Source organism: Lethenteron reissneri, chromosome 62 (assembly GCF_015708825.2).
Source record: "Lethenteron reissneri isolate LAM-NWPU_2019-01 chromosome 62, ASM1570882v1, whole genome shotgun sequence".
In the NCBI taxonomy this organism is placed as follows: Eukaryota; Metazoa; Chordata; class Hyperoartia; order Petromyzontiformes; family Petromyzontidae; genus Lethenteron; species Lethenteron reissneri.
The window spans coordinates 1,376,751-1,393,189 of NC_083840.1; the positions used below are offsets into that span (position 1 = coordinate 1,376,751).

Here is a 16,439-nt window from a genome sequence, read left to right on the forward strand (position 1 = left end):
ATCACTCACTCACCACTCACTCAACACTCACTCACTCACCACTCACTCACATCACTCACCACTCACTCACCACTCACTCACTCATACACTCACTCACTCACTCACCACTCACTCACACAACTCACTCACCACTCACTCACACAACTCACTCACCACTCACCACTCACTCACTCACCACTCACTCACCACTCACTCACTCACCACTCACTCACACAACTCACTCACCACTCACTCACCACTCACTCACCACTCACTCACCACTCATCACCCTCACTCACTCACTCACTCATCACTCACCACTCAGCTCACCACTCACTCACTCACCACTCACTCACACAACTCACTCACCACTCACTCACCACTCACTCACCACTCACTCAACACTCTCTCACTCACTACTCTCACCACTCACTCAACACTCACTCACTCACTCGCCACTCACTCACCTCACCACTCACCACTCAACACTCACTCACTCACCACTCACTCCCTCACTCACCACTCACTCACCACTCACTCACTCATACCACTCACCACTCATACACTCACTCACTCACCACTCACTCACACAACTCACTCACCACTCACTCACCACTCACTCACTCACCACTCACTCACCATTCACTCACTCACCACTCACTCACCACTCACTCACCACTCACTCACACAACTCACTCACCACTCACGCACCACTCACTCACCACTCACTCACACTCACTCACCCTCACTCACACTCACTCGCCACTCACTCACTCACTCACCACTCACTCACTCACCACTCACTCAACACTCACTCACTCACCACTCACTCACTCACCACTCACTCACCACTCACTCACTCATACACTCACTCACTCATACACTCACTCACTCACCACTCACTCACACAACTCACTCACCACTCACTCACCACTCACTCACCACTCCACTCACCACTCACTCACCACTCACTCAACACTCACTCACTCACTACTCTCACCACTCACTCAACACTCACTCACTCACTCGCCACTCACTCACTCACTCACCACTCACTCACTCACCACTCACTCAACACTCACTCACTCACCACTCACTCACTCACTCACCACTCACTCACCACTCACTCACTCATACACTCACTCACTCACTCACCACTCACTCACACAACTCACTCACCACTCACTCACACAACTCACTCACCACTCACTCACCACTCACTCACTCACCACTCACTCACCACTCACTCACTCACCACTCACTCACACAACTCACTCACCACTCACTCACCACTCACTCACCACTCACTCACCACTCACTCACTCACTCATCACTCACCACTCACTCACCACTCACTCACCACTCACTCACTCACCACTCACACAACTCACTCACCACTCACTCACCACTCACTCACCACTCACTCACCACTCACTCACCACTTACTCACCACTCACCACTCACTCACCACTCACTCACCACTCACTCACCACTCACTCACCACCCACTCACCACTCACCACTCACTCACCACTCACTCACCACTCACTCACCACTCACTCACCACTCACTCACCACTTACTCACCACTCACCACTCACTCACAACTCACTCACCACTCACTCACACAACTCACTCACCACTCACCACTCACTCACTCACCACTCACTCACCACTCACTCACTCACCACTCACTCACACAACTCACTCACCACTCACTCACCACTCACTCACCACTCACTCACCACTCACTCACCACTCACTCACTCACTCATCACTCACCACTCACTCACCACTCACTCACTCACCACTCACTCACACAACTCACTCACCACTCACTCACCACTCACTCACCACTCACTCAACACTCACTCACTCACTACTCTCACCACTCACTCAACACTCACTCACTCACTCGCCACTCACTCACTCACCACTCACTCACTCAACACTCACTCACTCACCACTCACTCACTCACCACTCACTCACCACTCACTCACTCATACACTCACTCACTCATACACTCACTCACTCACCACTCACTCACACAACTCACTCACCACTCACTCACCACTCACTCACTCACCACTCACTCACCATTCACTCACTCACCACTCACTCACACAACTCACTCACCACTCACTCACCACTCACTCACTCACCACTCACTCACCACTCACTCACTCACCACTCACTCACACAACTCACTCACCACTCACTCACCACTCACTCACCACTCACTCACCACTCACTCACTCACTCATCACTCACCACTCACTCACCACTCACTCACCACTCACTCACTCACCACTCACACAACTCACTCACCACTCACTCACCACTCACTCACCACTCACTCACCACTCACTCACCACTACTCACCACTCACCACTCACTCACCACTCACTCACCACTCACTCACCACTCACTCACCACTCACTCACCACTCCACCACTCACTCACCACTCACTCACCACTCACTCACCACTCACTCACCACTCACTCACCACTTACTCACCACTCACCACTCACTCACAACTCACTCACCACTCACTCACACAACTCACTCACCACTCACCACTCACTCACTCACCACTCACTCACCACCTCACCTCACTCACCACTCACTCACACAACTCACCTCACCACTCACTCACCACTCACTCACCACTCACTCACCACTCACTCACCACTCACTCACTCACTCATCACTCACCACTCACTCACCACTCACTCACTCACCACTCACTCACCACCACTCACTCACCACTCACTCACCACTCACTCACCACTCACTCAACACTCACTCACTCACTACTCTCACCACTCACTCAACACTCACTCACTCACTCGCCACTCACTCACTCACCACTCACTCACTCAACACTCACTCACTCACCCACTCACTCACTCACCACTCACTCACCATCACTCACTCATACACTCACTCACTCATACACTCACTCACTCACCACTCACTCACACAACTCACTCACCCACTCACTCACCACTCACTCACTCACCACTCACTCACCATTCACTCACTCACCACTCACTCACCACTCACTCACCACTCACTCACACAACTCACTCACCACTCACTCACCACTCACTCACCACTCACTCACCACTCACTCACCACTCACTCACCACTCACTCGCCACTCACTCACTCACTCACCACTCACTCACTCACCACTCACTCAACACTCACTCACTCACCACTCACTCACTCACTCACCACTCACTCACCACTCACTCACTCATACACTCACTCACTCATACACTCACTCACTCACCACTCACTCACACAACTCACTCACCACTCACTCACCACTCACTCACCACTCACTCACCACTCACTCACCACTCACTCACCAACTCACTCACTCACCACTCACTCACCACTCACTCACCACTCACTCACTCACTACTCTCACCACTCACTCAACACTCACTCACTCACTACTCTCACCACTCACTCAACACTCACTCACTCACTCGCCACTCACTCACTCACTCACCACTCACTCACTCACCACTCACTCAACACTCACTCACTCACCACTCACTCACTCACATCACCACTCACATCACCACTCACTCACTCATACACTCACTCACTCACTCACCACTCACTCACACACTCACTCACCACTCACTCACACAACTCACTCACCACTCACTCACCACTCACTCACTCACCACACTCACTCACCACTCCCTCACTCACCACTCACTCACACAACTCACTCACCACTCACTCACCACTCACTCACCACCACTCACTCACCACTCCACAACTCACTCACACTCACACCACTCACTCACACTCACTCACTCACCACTCACTCACCACTTACTCACCACTCACCACTCACTCACTCACTCATCACTCACCACTCACTCCCACTCACTCACCACTCACTCACTCACCACTCACACAACTCACTCACCACTACTCACCACAATCATCCCACTCACTCACCACTCACTCACCACTACTATCCACCACTCACCACACTCACCACTCACTCACACTCACTCACCACTCACTCACCACTCACATCACCACTCACCACTCACTCACCACTCACTCACCACTCATCACCACTCACTCACCACTCACTCACCACTTACTCACCACTCACCCACTCACCACTCACTCAACACTCACTCACTCACTACTCTTCACCACTCACTCAACACTCACTCACTCACTCGCCACTCACTCACTCACTCCACCACTCACTCACTCACCACTCACTCAACACTCACTCACTCACCACTCACTCACTCACTCACCACTCACTCACCACTCACTACTATACACTCACTCACTCATACACTCACTCACTCACCACTCACTCACACAACTCACTCACCACTCACTCACCACTCACTCACTCACCACTCACACTCACTCACCACTCACTCACCACTCACTCACTCACCACTCACTCACCACTCACTCACCACTCACTCACACAACTCACTCACCACTCACTCACCACTCACTCACCACTCACTCACCACTCACTCACCACTCACCACTCACCACTCACTCACTCACCACTCACTCACCACTCACTCACCACTCACTCAACACTCACTCACCACTCACTCACCACTCACTCACCACTCACTACTCTCACCACTCACTCAACACTCACTCACTCATCACTCACCATTCACTCACCACTCAATCACCACTCATCCACACTCACCATTCACTCTCATCATTCACTCACCACTCGCTCACTCACCACGTGCCCATTTGCTCATTCGCTCACTCTCGCACCACTCGCCAATCACTCACCACTCACTCACCACTCGCTCACTCAACCACTCACTCAACACTCACTCACCACTCACTCACCACTCGCTCACTCAACCACTCACTCAACACTCACTCAACACTCACTCAACCACTCACTCAACACTCACTCACCACTCACTCACCACTCACTCAACCACTCACTCACCACTCACTCTCACCACTAATTTTCTCTTTACACTCACTCACCACTCGCTCATGCACCACTCACTCACTTCATCACTCACACCAATCACTCGCTGTCACCACTCACTCACGACTCACTCACCACTTACTCACCACTCACTCGCACCAATCACTCACCACTCACTCACTCTCACCACTCACTCTCACCACTCACTCTCACCACTCACTCTCACCACTCACTCTCACCACTCACTCTCACCACTCACTCTCACCACTCACTCTCACCACTCACTCGCACCACTGACTCGCATCACTCACTCACACTCACTCACACTCACTCTTGCCACTCCTTCACTCACTCACACCCCAGGTGCCATGGGTGGACTGACTGAGATGGCTGGCAGATGCAACACCTGTGCCATGCTAGGTGCAGGCGGTTACAGTACAGACCCAGGTGCCATGGGTTGACTGACTGAGATGACTGGATGATGCACCACCTGTGCCACCCACTGTGCCAGGCTAGGTGCAGGAGGTTATGGGACAGACCCAGGTGCTATGGGTTGACTGACTGAGATGACTGGCTGATGCACCACCTGTGCCCCCCACTGTGTCAACTTGCTGCATTTTAGCCGCCCGGCACTCTGCTCGTTGTTGTGAGCGTCGCTCCTTCGCCCTCCGTTGTTGTTGGAGGGGCGACTGTCCCAGTGTCGCGTCCTTCACGAGCCACCTCCACAGAGGCCGATGTTGTTGATGTTGATGTTGTTGATGTTGTCGTTGTTGATGTTATCGATGTTGACGTTGTTGATGACGTCAATGTTGTTGATGTTATCGTCGATGATGTTGATGTTATCGTCGATGTTGATGTTATCGTTGATGATGATGACGTTGCTGTTATCGGTGTTATTGTTATCGTTGATGATGACGTTATCAAAGTTGATGTTTTCATTGACGACGTTGATGACGTCGATGATGTTGGCGTTGTTGTGGCTGTAGGTGTGGTCCATGGTGGAGGCCCTGCGAGCGGGCGGCCTCACCGTGGCGACCCCTGACCCCGAGCAGCCGCTGCCGCCCTCGTCGCTGCAGCGCTTCCTGCGGCACAGGAACCTGAGCGGGGTGGTGCTGGCAGAGCACCGCACCGCCTTCCACAACCAGTACGCACCACCACTACACTACCAGTAGCACCGCACCGCCTTCCACAACCAGTACGCACCACCACTACACTACCAGTAGCACCGCACCGCCTTCCACAACCAGTACGCACCACCACTACACTACCAGTAGCACCGCACCGCCTTCCACAACCAGTACGCACCACCACTACACTACCAGTAGCACCGCACCGCCTTCCACAACCAGTACGCACCACCACTACACTACCAGTAGCACCGCACCGTCTTCCACAACCAGTACGCACCACCACTACACTACCAGTAGCACCGCACCGCCTTCCACAACCAGTACGCACCACCACTACACTACCAGTAGCACCGCACCATCTTCCACAACCAGTACGCACCACAACAATACCACCACCACTACACCACCACTACCACACCACTACTAGTAGCACCGCACCGTCACCACCACCACCACTAGTAGCACCGCACCGCCTTCCACAACCAGTACGCACACCACTACACTACTAGTAGCACCGCACCGCCTTCCACAACCAGTACGCACAACACTACACTACCAGTAGCACCGCACTGCCTTCCACAACCAGTACGCACCACTACCACCACCACACTACCACCACCACTACACTACCACCACTACACTACCAGTAGCACCGCACCGCCTTTCACAACCAGTACGCACCACACTAGACTACCAGTAGCACCGCACCGCCTTCCACAACCAGTACGCACCACAACAATACCACCACCACTACTAGTAGCACCGCACCGCCTTCCACAACCAGTACGCACCACCACAACAATGCCACCACTACACTACCACCACCACTACCAGTAGCACCACACCACCACCACACCACCACCACCACTACACTACCAGTAGCACCGCACCGCCTTCCACAACCAGTACGCACCACAACAATACCACCACCACCACACCGTCACCACCACACCACACCACCACACCACACCACTACTAGTAGCACCACACCGCCTTCCACAACCAGTACACACCACACCGGCACCACCACTGCACTACCAGTAGCAACACACCGCCTTCCACAACCAGTACGCACCACTACAATACCACCACCACACTACTACTACACCACTACCAGTAGCACCGCACCGCCTTCCACAACCAGTACGCACCACAACACCACCACCACCACACCGTCACCACCACACCACACCACCACCACTACTAGGAGCACCGCACCGCCTTCCACAACCAGTACGCACCACACCGACACTACCACCACCACTACACTACACTACCAGTAGCACCGCACCGCCTTCCACAACCAGTACGCACCACAACACTACACTACCACCACCACCACCACTACACTACCAGTAGCACCGCACCGCCTTCCACAACCAGTACGCACCACAACAATACCACCACCACTACACCACCAGTACCACACCACTACTAGTAGCACCGCACCGTCACCACCACCACTACTAGTAGCACCGTCACCACCACCACACCACCACTACCACCACACCACACCACAACCAGTACGCACCACACCGGCACCACCCACCACTACACTACTAGTAGCACCAACACCGCCACTACCACACTACCAGTAGCACCGTCACCACCACCACACCACTACCACACTGCTAGTAGCACCGCACCGTCACCACCATACTACTACTACACTACTGCTACTACTGAACTGCTGCTACTACTATGCCACATCTCCTACACTACACACACTGCTAAAAGCAGTGTGTGTGTGTATTGTTACACGTGTGTCATCTGTGCGGCATGTGCGTGTGTATCACCCGTGTGTTCTTGCGCGTGTGTGTCTCGTTTGCGCGTGTGTGTCATTTGCACGTGTGTGTGTGTCATTTTCACGTGTGTGTGTCGTTTGTGCGTGTGTGTGTGTCGTTTGCGCGCGTGTCGCGCGCGAGGCATGCGTGCGTGCCGCGCATCACGCGTGTGTTGTATTTGTGTCACGTGTGGTGCGTGTGTCACGTGTGTCACGTGTGCGTGGTGTGTCACGTGTGCGTGCAGGTACTACCACAGCGTGTACGATGTGGCGCCCAACATCAAGCTGAGCTTCCCGGAGGGGCTCACGCCAGAGGAGGAGCTCACCTACCCCAGCGACATCGCCAAGGTGAGACACGCGTGGACAACGGAGGGACACGGGGACGGGTGGACAGGGGTGGGACACGGGGACGTGGAGGTGGGACACGGGGACGGGGGTGGGACAAGGGAGAGACAGAGACACGGGACAAAGGGAGACACAGGGACAGAGGAGAGACACAAGGACGTGGGAGAGAGACGGGGATGGGGGAGAGATCTACGCGGTTGGTGGAGATTCAGACGCGTGACGGGGGTGGCCGTGCCGGCCTTCTTCGTTGCCACTCGCTAACAGCACTTGCCCCAACAGTCTGCTGAAGGCTACACGGGTGAACTTTGTCTTTGTGTGCTCTAGAACCTCACGGAGCTGGCCACAGGCGTGGCGAGGGCGCTGTACCTGCAAGCAGGCGGAGACAACGAGACAATGATGGACATCCAGGCCAACACCACCACTGTGTGTGCATACGCACGCTTACACACACACACACAGTCAACATACACACACACAATCATCATACACACACACAGTCAACACATACATACACACAGTCAACATACACACACACAGTCAACATACACACACAGTCAACACACACACATTCAACACACACACAGTCCCACGTACATACGCACAGCCAATATACACACACGCAGTCAACATACACACACAGTCAACACACACACACAGTCAACATACACACAGTCAACACACACACAGTCAACATACACACACAGTCAAAATACACACACAAAGTCGGCATACACACACACAGTCAAAATACACACACAAAGTCGGCATACACACACACACAATCAACATACACACACACAGTCAACATACACACATTTACGTAATATTCACTGTTGGTGGCCATGAGCAGAAATCAAACTCCTATCGCCGGGTTTGTAGTGCAGCGCGATAATTGCTACAGTACCGCTCCCCACACACACACACATCTATAGACACACACACAAACATCTATAGACACACACACACATCTATAGACACACACACACACACATCTATAGACACACACACACACACACATCTATAGACACACACACACACACATCTATAGACACACACACACACATCTATAGACACACACACACACACATCTATAGACACACACACACACACATCTATAGACACACACACACACACATCTATAGACACACACACACAATCTATAGACACACCACACAACACACATCTATAGACACACACACATCTATAGACACACACACACACACATCTATAGACACACACACACACACATCTATAGACACACACGCACACATCTATAGACACACACACACACACATCTATAGACACACACGCACACATCTATAGACACACACACACACACATCTATAGACACACACACACACATCTATAGACACACACACACACACATCTATAGACACACACGCACACATCTATAGACACACACACGCACACATCTATAGACACACACACACACACATCTATAGACACACACACACATCTATAGACACACACACACACACATCTATAGACACACACACACACATCTATAGACACACACACACACACACATCTATAGACACACACACACACACATCTATAGACACACACGCACACATCTATAGACACACACGCACACATCTATAGACACACACACACACACATCTATAGACACACACACACACACCTATAGACACACACACACACACACATCTATAGACACACACACACATCTATAGACACACACACGTACATTTCATTCTCAGCGGTGGTAATGTGAATGAGTGCCTGGTGCTGTGTTTAAACATTAGCGGCACTGGGGAGACAAAGACGGCTGCGTGGTATGTAAGTTGAACTTCTGATATTGGAAGAAAGAGCGTTCCAGACGGCCGCAGATGCGCATCTGAAAGCGCGCGATGCAGTGGCCGCTGCTGCTGCTGCGAGGATGACGGGAGTTCACGTGATAGTTCGTGCTCCTCAACGAGGTTGCCAAGGTGTTGTGGTTCATTTGTGGAAAGCACTTTGTGTGTGGTGAGTGCCACCTTGTAATGGTTCGGTTCGAAAGAAGTTCATCACACGTACGTACAGTAGCGTCCTTCACGAACCTTCTAAACAGAGGCCGATCTTGACAGGAGGTCTTGGGACAGACCCAGCAGGTGCCATGGGTTGGCTGACTGAGACGACCGGTAGAGGCACCGGCTGTACCCCCGCTGTGTTAACTTGCTCCATTTTAGCCGACCGGCGCTCCGCTCATTGTTGTGAGCGTCGCTCCTCTGCCCTCCGTTGTTGCTGGAGGGCAACTGCCTCCAAATGCCCAGCAGTGTCCTTCACGAACCTCCTCTGCTGGTACCGGTCATCGGCAAGTCCACTCAGATGCCCTCCAACCCATGCCGCGCCCGTTTATCCCTCTTTGTCCAGCCAAACAGAAGCTGTTTCTGCATCCTGTTAGCTGAGCATGCCGGGATACCCAAGCACACCAACAACAACAACCGCCATTCGCCACTAAGTGGCGGTGACGTCACCACGACGCTTGTGCTAGGCCATGTGCACCTTGAGGCCACGTGAAGTGTCGAACGCCCGCTGGCAGGAGGTCACGGGTCAGACCCAGGTGCCACGGGTCGACTGACTGAGATGACTGAGATGACTGGCTGATGCCCCACCTGTACCCCCTACTGTGCCAACTTGCTGTGCTTTAGCAACCCGGCGCTCCGCTCGTTGTGAGCGTCGCTCCTCCGCCCTCCGTTGTTGTTGGAGGGCGACTGCCTCCAACTGCCCAGTAGCGTCCTTCACGAGCCTCCTCCACTGAGGCCGATCTTGACACCGCTGGTACCAGTCATCGGCAAGTCCACTCAGCTCCACGTCCTCCCGTACCACATCACTTCATCTCTTCTCTAGCCCGTGCCGTGCCCGTTTAGCCCCCTCGATCCGGCCGAACAAAAGCTGTTTAGGCATGCGGTGGCTGGGCATGCGGGCTACATCACCCAGCCAACGCAGCCTTGCCTGCCGGAGCTCACCGATGGGACTTTGCCCAGATCTTTCGCATGCAAACAAACCCACGCAAGCACATGGGTGTGTATGTATGTCGAACTTATTTCGCACCGTACGTAGCCAACCGTGCGAATCGGAGGTGCGCACGCTACGGGAGCGTCGTGGTTAGCCCACCGAGTTGTGAGCCTGGCAACTTCCGTTTGATTCTAACTCCTGACGGCCAACATCGGTGGCAATTCTTTTCACCTGGCCTAGGCCTCCCCGAGGTGGACTTGGGCTTCAAATAAAATGCCTGGTGCGAGGTGTGAATAAACGTCGCCGCTGGGGATACAAAGGCGGCCGGGCTGCGTGGTGCTGGTCACCCCCCACCTCTTCCGTGTGCCGTGCCGGCCCCCATGGGTGCTGCTCGCTAACAGCACTTGCACCTACAGTATGTGCAGGTTACGCGGCGAGGGGGGGGGTTTGATGTCTTTGTGTGCTTGCGTAGGGAGCGGTTCGCGCACCGGGCTTCAAACCCAACGACCCGAGTACGATTCCCACTCACGGCCAACACCAGTGACGATTATCTGAACCGATCCTGGGCTTCCCCTAGGTCGACTCGACCTCAACTGCGTACCTGGTGCGATGCGTAAAAATCGCCACTTGGGAGACGAAGGCTGCCCGGGCCTGGTGCTGTCCAATCCACCCCCTCGTGCGCCACAGTGCCGGCCTCCGTCGGTGCTGCTCGCTACGAACAGCACTTGCCCGAACAGTCTGTGAAGCACCACTCGGGGGAACCTTTGTCTTTGTCTTGTAGGTGGCGCGGCTTCTCTACACGCTGCTCGTTCGGGCCAACAACTCGTGGCTGCGCAGCATCATGGACAAGGAGAACAAGGGCATTCTGGGTAATCCTCACTCCCTACTGCCCCCCCCCTCCCCAACCACTTCCTCTGCCCGCGAGCAGATGCAGGGGAATGGTTCTGTAGGAACGGCTTTTTGTGTTTAGTTTCTTGTCCTTCCCCCGCACCTCCAATTGGCGCATGGTTGGCTACGTACGGTGTGACATAAGTTATACATAAACTACACCATACACTACACTACTATGCACTACACTACTATGCACTATACACTACACTATACACTTCTTTTCACTACACTACTATACTATACACTACACCAAATTGAAAACTAATTTCTTTAGAACTGCTTTTTCTGTTCAGTTTATTGTCCTTTCCCCACATACGTACGGTGCGAAAGAAGTTCAACATACACCCCACAGACGACTTTTTGTCTCCCCAGTGCTGCTAATGTTTGTACACAGCACCAGTCACTCATTTAAGGTTGAGTTGACCTAGGGGAGGCCCAGGAACCGTTCGCATTGCCACCGCTGATGTTAGCCGTTGTAGAGAATGAAATGTGTGTGTCTATCGATGTGTGCGTGGGTAGTGGTAGCGGTTTGCGCGCTGCGCTACGAACCCGGCGACCCAAGTTCGATTCCCGCTCACGGCCAACACCAGTGACGATTATCCGAACCGGTCCTGGGCCTCCCCTAGTTCGACTCAGCCTCAAATGAGTACCTGGTGCGGTGTGTAGTAAACATCACCACTGGGGAGACAAAGGCAGCCGGGCGTGGTGCTAGCCAACCACCCCCTTGTGTGCCGTGCTGGTCTTCATAGGTGCTCGCTAACAGCAGGGGGCGTCTTTGTGTATATGTCGGTGTATATATGTGTGTGTGTGTATATCGGCATGTGCGTGCATGTGCGTGTATCTGCGTGTGTGTATATCGGCATGAGTGTATCAGCGTGTGTGTATCAGCGTGTGCGTGCGTGCCTGTATTTCTTTGTGTGTATAACGGTGTGTGTGTGTATATATCGGCATGTGTATCTGTGTGTGGATTTGTGTGCGTGTATATATATCTGCGTGTGTATTTCGGCGGGTGCGTGCGTGTATATCTGTGTATATCTGCGTGTGTGTATCTGCATGTATCTATGTGTGTGTATGTCTGAGTGTGTGTATCTGCGCGTGTGTATACTGTGTGTGTATCTGCACGTGTGTATCTGCACGTGTATACTGTGTGTGTATCTGCACGTGTGTATCTGCACGTGTGTATCTGCACGTGTATACTGTGTGTGTATCTGCACGTGTGTATCTGCGCGTGTATACTGTGTGTATCTGCGTGTGTGTATCTGCGTGTGTGTATACTGTGTGTATACTGTGTGTGTGTATCTGCGTGTGTATATCTGCGTGTGTATACTGTGTGTATCTGCTTGTGTGTATACCGGCATGTGCGTGCGTGTATACTGTGTGTATCTGCGTGTGTGTATACTGTGTGTGTATCTGCGTGTGTGTATCTGCGTGTGTGTATACTGCGTGTGTGTATACTGTGTGTATCTGCGTGTGTGTATACCGGCGCGTGCGTGCGTGCGTGTATACTGTGTATCTGCGTGTGTGTGTATCTGCGTGTGTGTATACTGTGTGTATCTGCGTGTGTGTATACTGTGTGTGTATCTGCGTGTGTGTATCTGCGTGTGTGTATCTGCGTGTGTGTATATGCGTGTGTGTATACTGTGTGTATCTGCGTGTGTGTATCTGCGTGTGTGTATACTGTGTGTGTATCTGCGTGTGTGTATACTGTGTGTGTATCTGCGTGTGTGTATACTGTGTGTATCTGCGTGTGTGTATACTGTGTGTGTGTCTGCGTGTGTGTATACTGTGCGTGTATCTGCGTGTGTGTATACTGTGCGTGTATCTGCGTGTGTGTATACTGTGTGTATCTGCGTGTGTGTATACTGTGTGTGTATACTGTGCGTGTATACTGTGTGTGTATCTGCGCGTGTATACTGTGTGTGTATCTGCGCGTGTATACTGTGTGCATCTGCGTGTGTGTATCTGCATGTGTATACTGTGTGTGTATCTGCGTGTGTGTTTCTGCGCGTGTGTATCTGCGCGTGTATACTGTGTGTTTCTGCGCGTGTGTATCTGCGCGTGTATACTGTGCGTGTATCTGCGTGTGTGTGTATCTGCGTGTGTGTATACTGTGTGTATACTGTGTGTGTGTGTATCTGAGTGTGTGTATCTGCGTGTGTGTGTATCTGCGTGCATGTATCTGCGTGTGTGTATACTGTGTGTGTATTTGCGTGTGTGTATACTGTGTGTGTATCTGCGTGTGTGTATCTGCGTGTGTACTGTGTGTATACTGTGTGTATACTGTGTGTATCTGCGTGTGTGTGTACTGTGTGTGTATCTGCGCGTGTGTATCTGCGTGCGTGTATACTGTGTGTGTACTGTGTGTATACTGTGTGTATCTGCGTGTGTGTATACTGTGCGTGTATCTGCGTGTGTGTATACTGTGTGTATCTGCGTGTGTGTATACTGTGTGTATCTGCGTGTGTGTATACTGTGTGTGTATACTGTGCGTGTATACTGTGTGTGTATCTGCGCGTGTATACTGTGTGCATCTGCGTGTGTGTATCTGCATGTGTATACTGTGTGTGTATACTGTGTGTGTATACTGTGCGTGTATCTGCATGTGTATACTGTGTGTGTATCTGCGTGTGTGTTTCTACGCGTGTGTATCTGCGCGTGTATACTGTGCGTGTATCTGCGTGTGTGTGTATCTGCGTGTGTGTATACTGTGTGTGTATCTGCGTGTGTGTGTATCTGCGTGTGTGTGTACTGTGTGTATACTGTGTGTGTGTGTATCTGAGTGTGTATCTGCGTGTGTGTGTATCTGCGTGCGTGTATACTGTGTGTGTATCTGCGTGTGTGTGTATCTGCGTGTGTGTGTATCTGTGTGTGTATACTGTGTGTATACTGTGTGTATACTGTGTGTATCTGCGTGTGTGTGTACTGTGTGTGTATCTGCGCGTGTGTATACTGTGTGTGTATCTGCGCGTGTATACTGTGTGTGTATCTGCGTGTGTGTATACCGGCATGTGCGTGTGTGTATCTGCGCGTGTATACTGTGTGTGTATCTGCGTGTGTGTGTACCGGCATGTGCGTGTGTGTATCTGCGCGTGTATACTGTGTGTGTATCTGCGTGTGTGTATACTGTGTGTGTATCTGCGTGTGTGTGTATCTGCGTGTGTACTGTGTGTATACTGTGTGTATACTGTGTGTATCTGCGTGTGTGTGTACTGTGTGTGTATCTGCGCGTGTGTATCTGCGTGCGTGTATACTGTGTGTGTACTGTGTGTATACTGTGTGTATCTGCGTGTGTGTATACTGTGCGTGTATCTGCGTGTGTGTATACTGTGTGTATCTGCGTGTGTGTATACTGTGTGTATCTGCGTGTGTGTATACTGTGTGTGTATACTGTGCGTGTATACTGTGTGTGTATCTGCGCGTGTATACTGTGTGCATCTGCGTGTGTGTATCTGCATGTGTATACTGTGTGTGTATACTGTGTGTGTATACTGTGCGTGTATCTGCATGTGTATACTGTGTGTGTATCTGCGTGTGTGTTTCTACGCGTGTGTATCTGCGCGTGTATACTGTGCGTGTATCTGCGTGTGTGTGTATCTGCGTGTGTGTATACTGTGTGTGTATCTGCGTGTGTGTGTATCTGCGTGTGTGTGTACTGTGTGTATACTGTGTGTGTGTGTATCTGAGTGTGTATCTGCGTGTGTGTGTATCTGCGTGCGTGTATACTGTGTGTGTATCTGCGTGTGTGTGTATCTGCGTGTGTGTGTATCTGCGTGTGTACTGTGTGTATACTGTGTGTATACTGTGTGTATCTGCGTGTGTGTGTACTGTGTGTGTATCTGCGCGTGTGTATACTGTGTGTGTATCTGCGCGTGTATACTGTGTGTGTATCTGCGTGTGTGTATACCGGCATGTGCGTGTGTGTATCTGCGCGTGTATACTGTGTGTGTATCTGCGTGTGTGTGTACCGGCATGTGCGTGTGTGTATCTGCGCGTGTATACTGTGTGTGTATCTGCGTGTGTGTATACTGCGTGTATCTGCTTGTGTGTGTACCGGCATGTGCGTGCGTGCGTGTGCCCAGGCCGCCACGCGCTCAGCTTCTACGTGGGCGTGAGCGACAACTGGAGCCACAACGACATCACGCAGGTGGCGCTGCACGCGCTCGCCAACCTCACGGGCACCGCGATGCCCCTCAACGAGACGGCTTGCCGCGACCCCAAGAAGCACGGCGTCGCCGACGAGGAGGTGACCGCACGACAACAACGACGACGTCACAGCAGCGCCGCCGCCACCACACAGACAACAGCCCCCCGCCCGCCCGGCGTAGCCTTCCGCAGGCCGCTGGGGTCAAGTGCTGTTAGTGAGC

At 52.4% G+C, this 16,439-nt stretch overlaps 1 protein-coding gene across 1 annotated transcript in view; it reads left to right on the forward strand.

The window, feature by feature from the left end:
* NCSTN (nicastrin) overlaps positions 1 to 16,439 on the forward strand; it is a 56,378-nt gene that overhangs the window by 34,492 nt on the left and 5,447 nt on the right. The window contains exons 11-15 of the mRNA XM_061576812.1: positions 5,934 to 6,091; positions 8,106 to 8,208; positions 8,530 to 8,628; positions 11,966 to 12,053; positions 16,155 to 16,318. Of these exons, the coding sequence (XP_061432796.1) occupies positions 5,934 to 6,091; positions 8,106 to 8,208; positions 8,530 to 8,628; positions 11,966 to 12,053; positions 16,155 to 16,318 (612 nt within the window). The remainder of the gene's footprint in view (positions 1 to 5,933; positions 6,092 to 8,105; positions 8,209 to 8,529; positions 8,629 to 11,965; positions 12,054 to 16,154; positions 16,319 to 16,439) is intronic.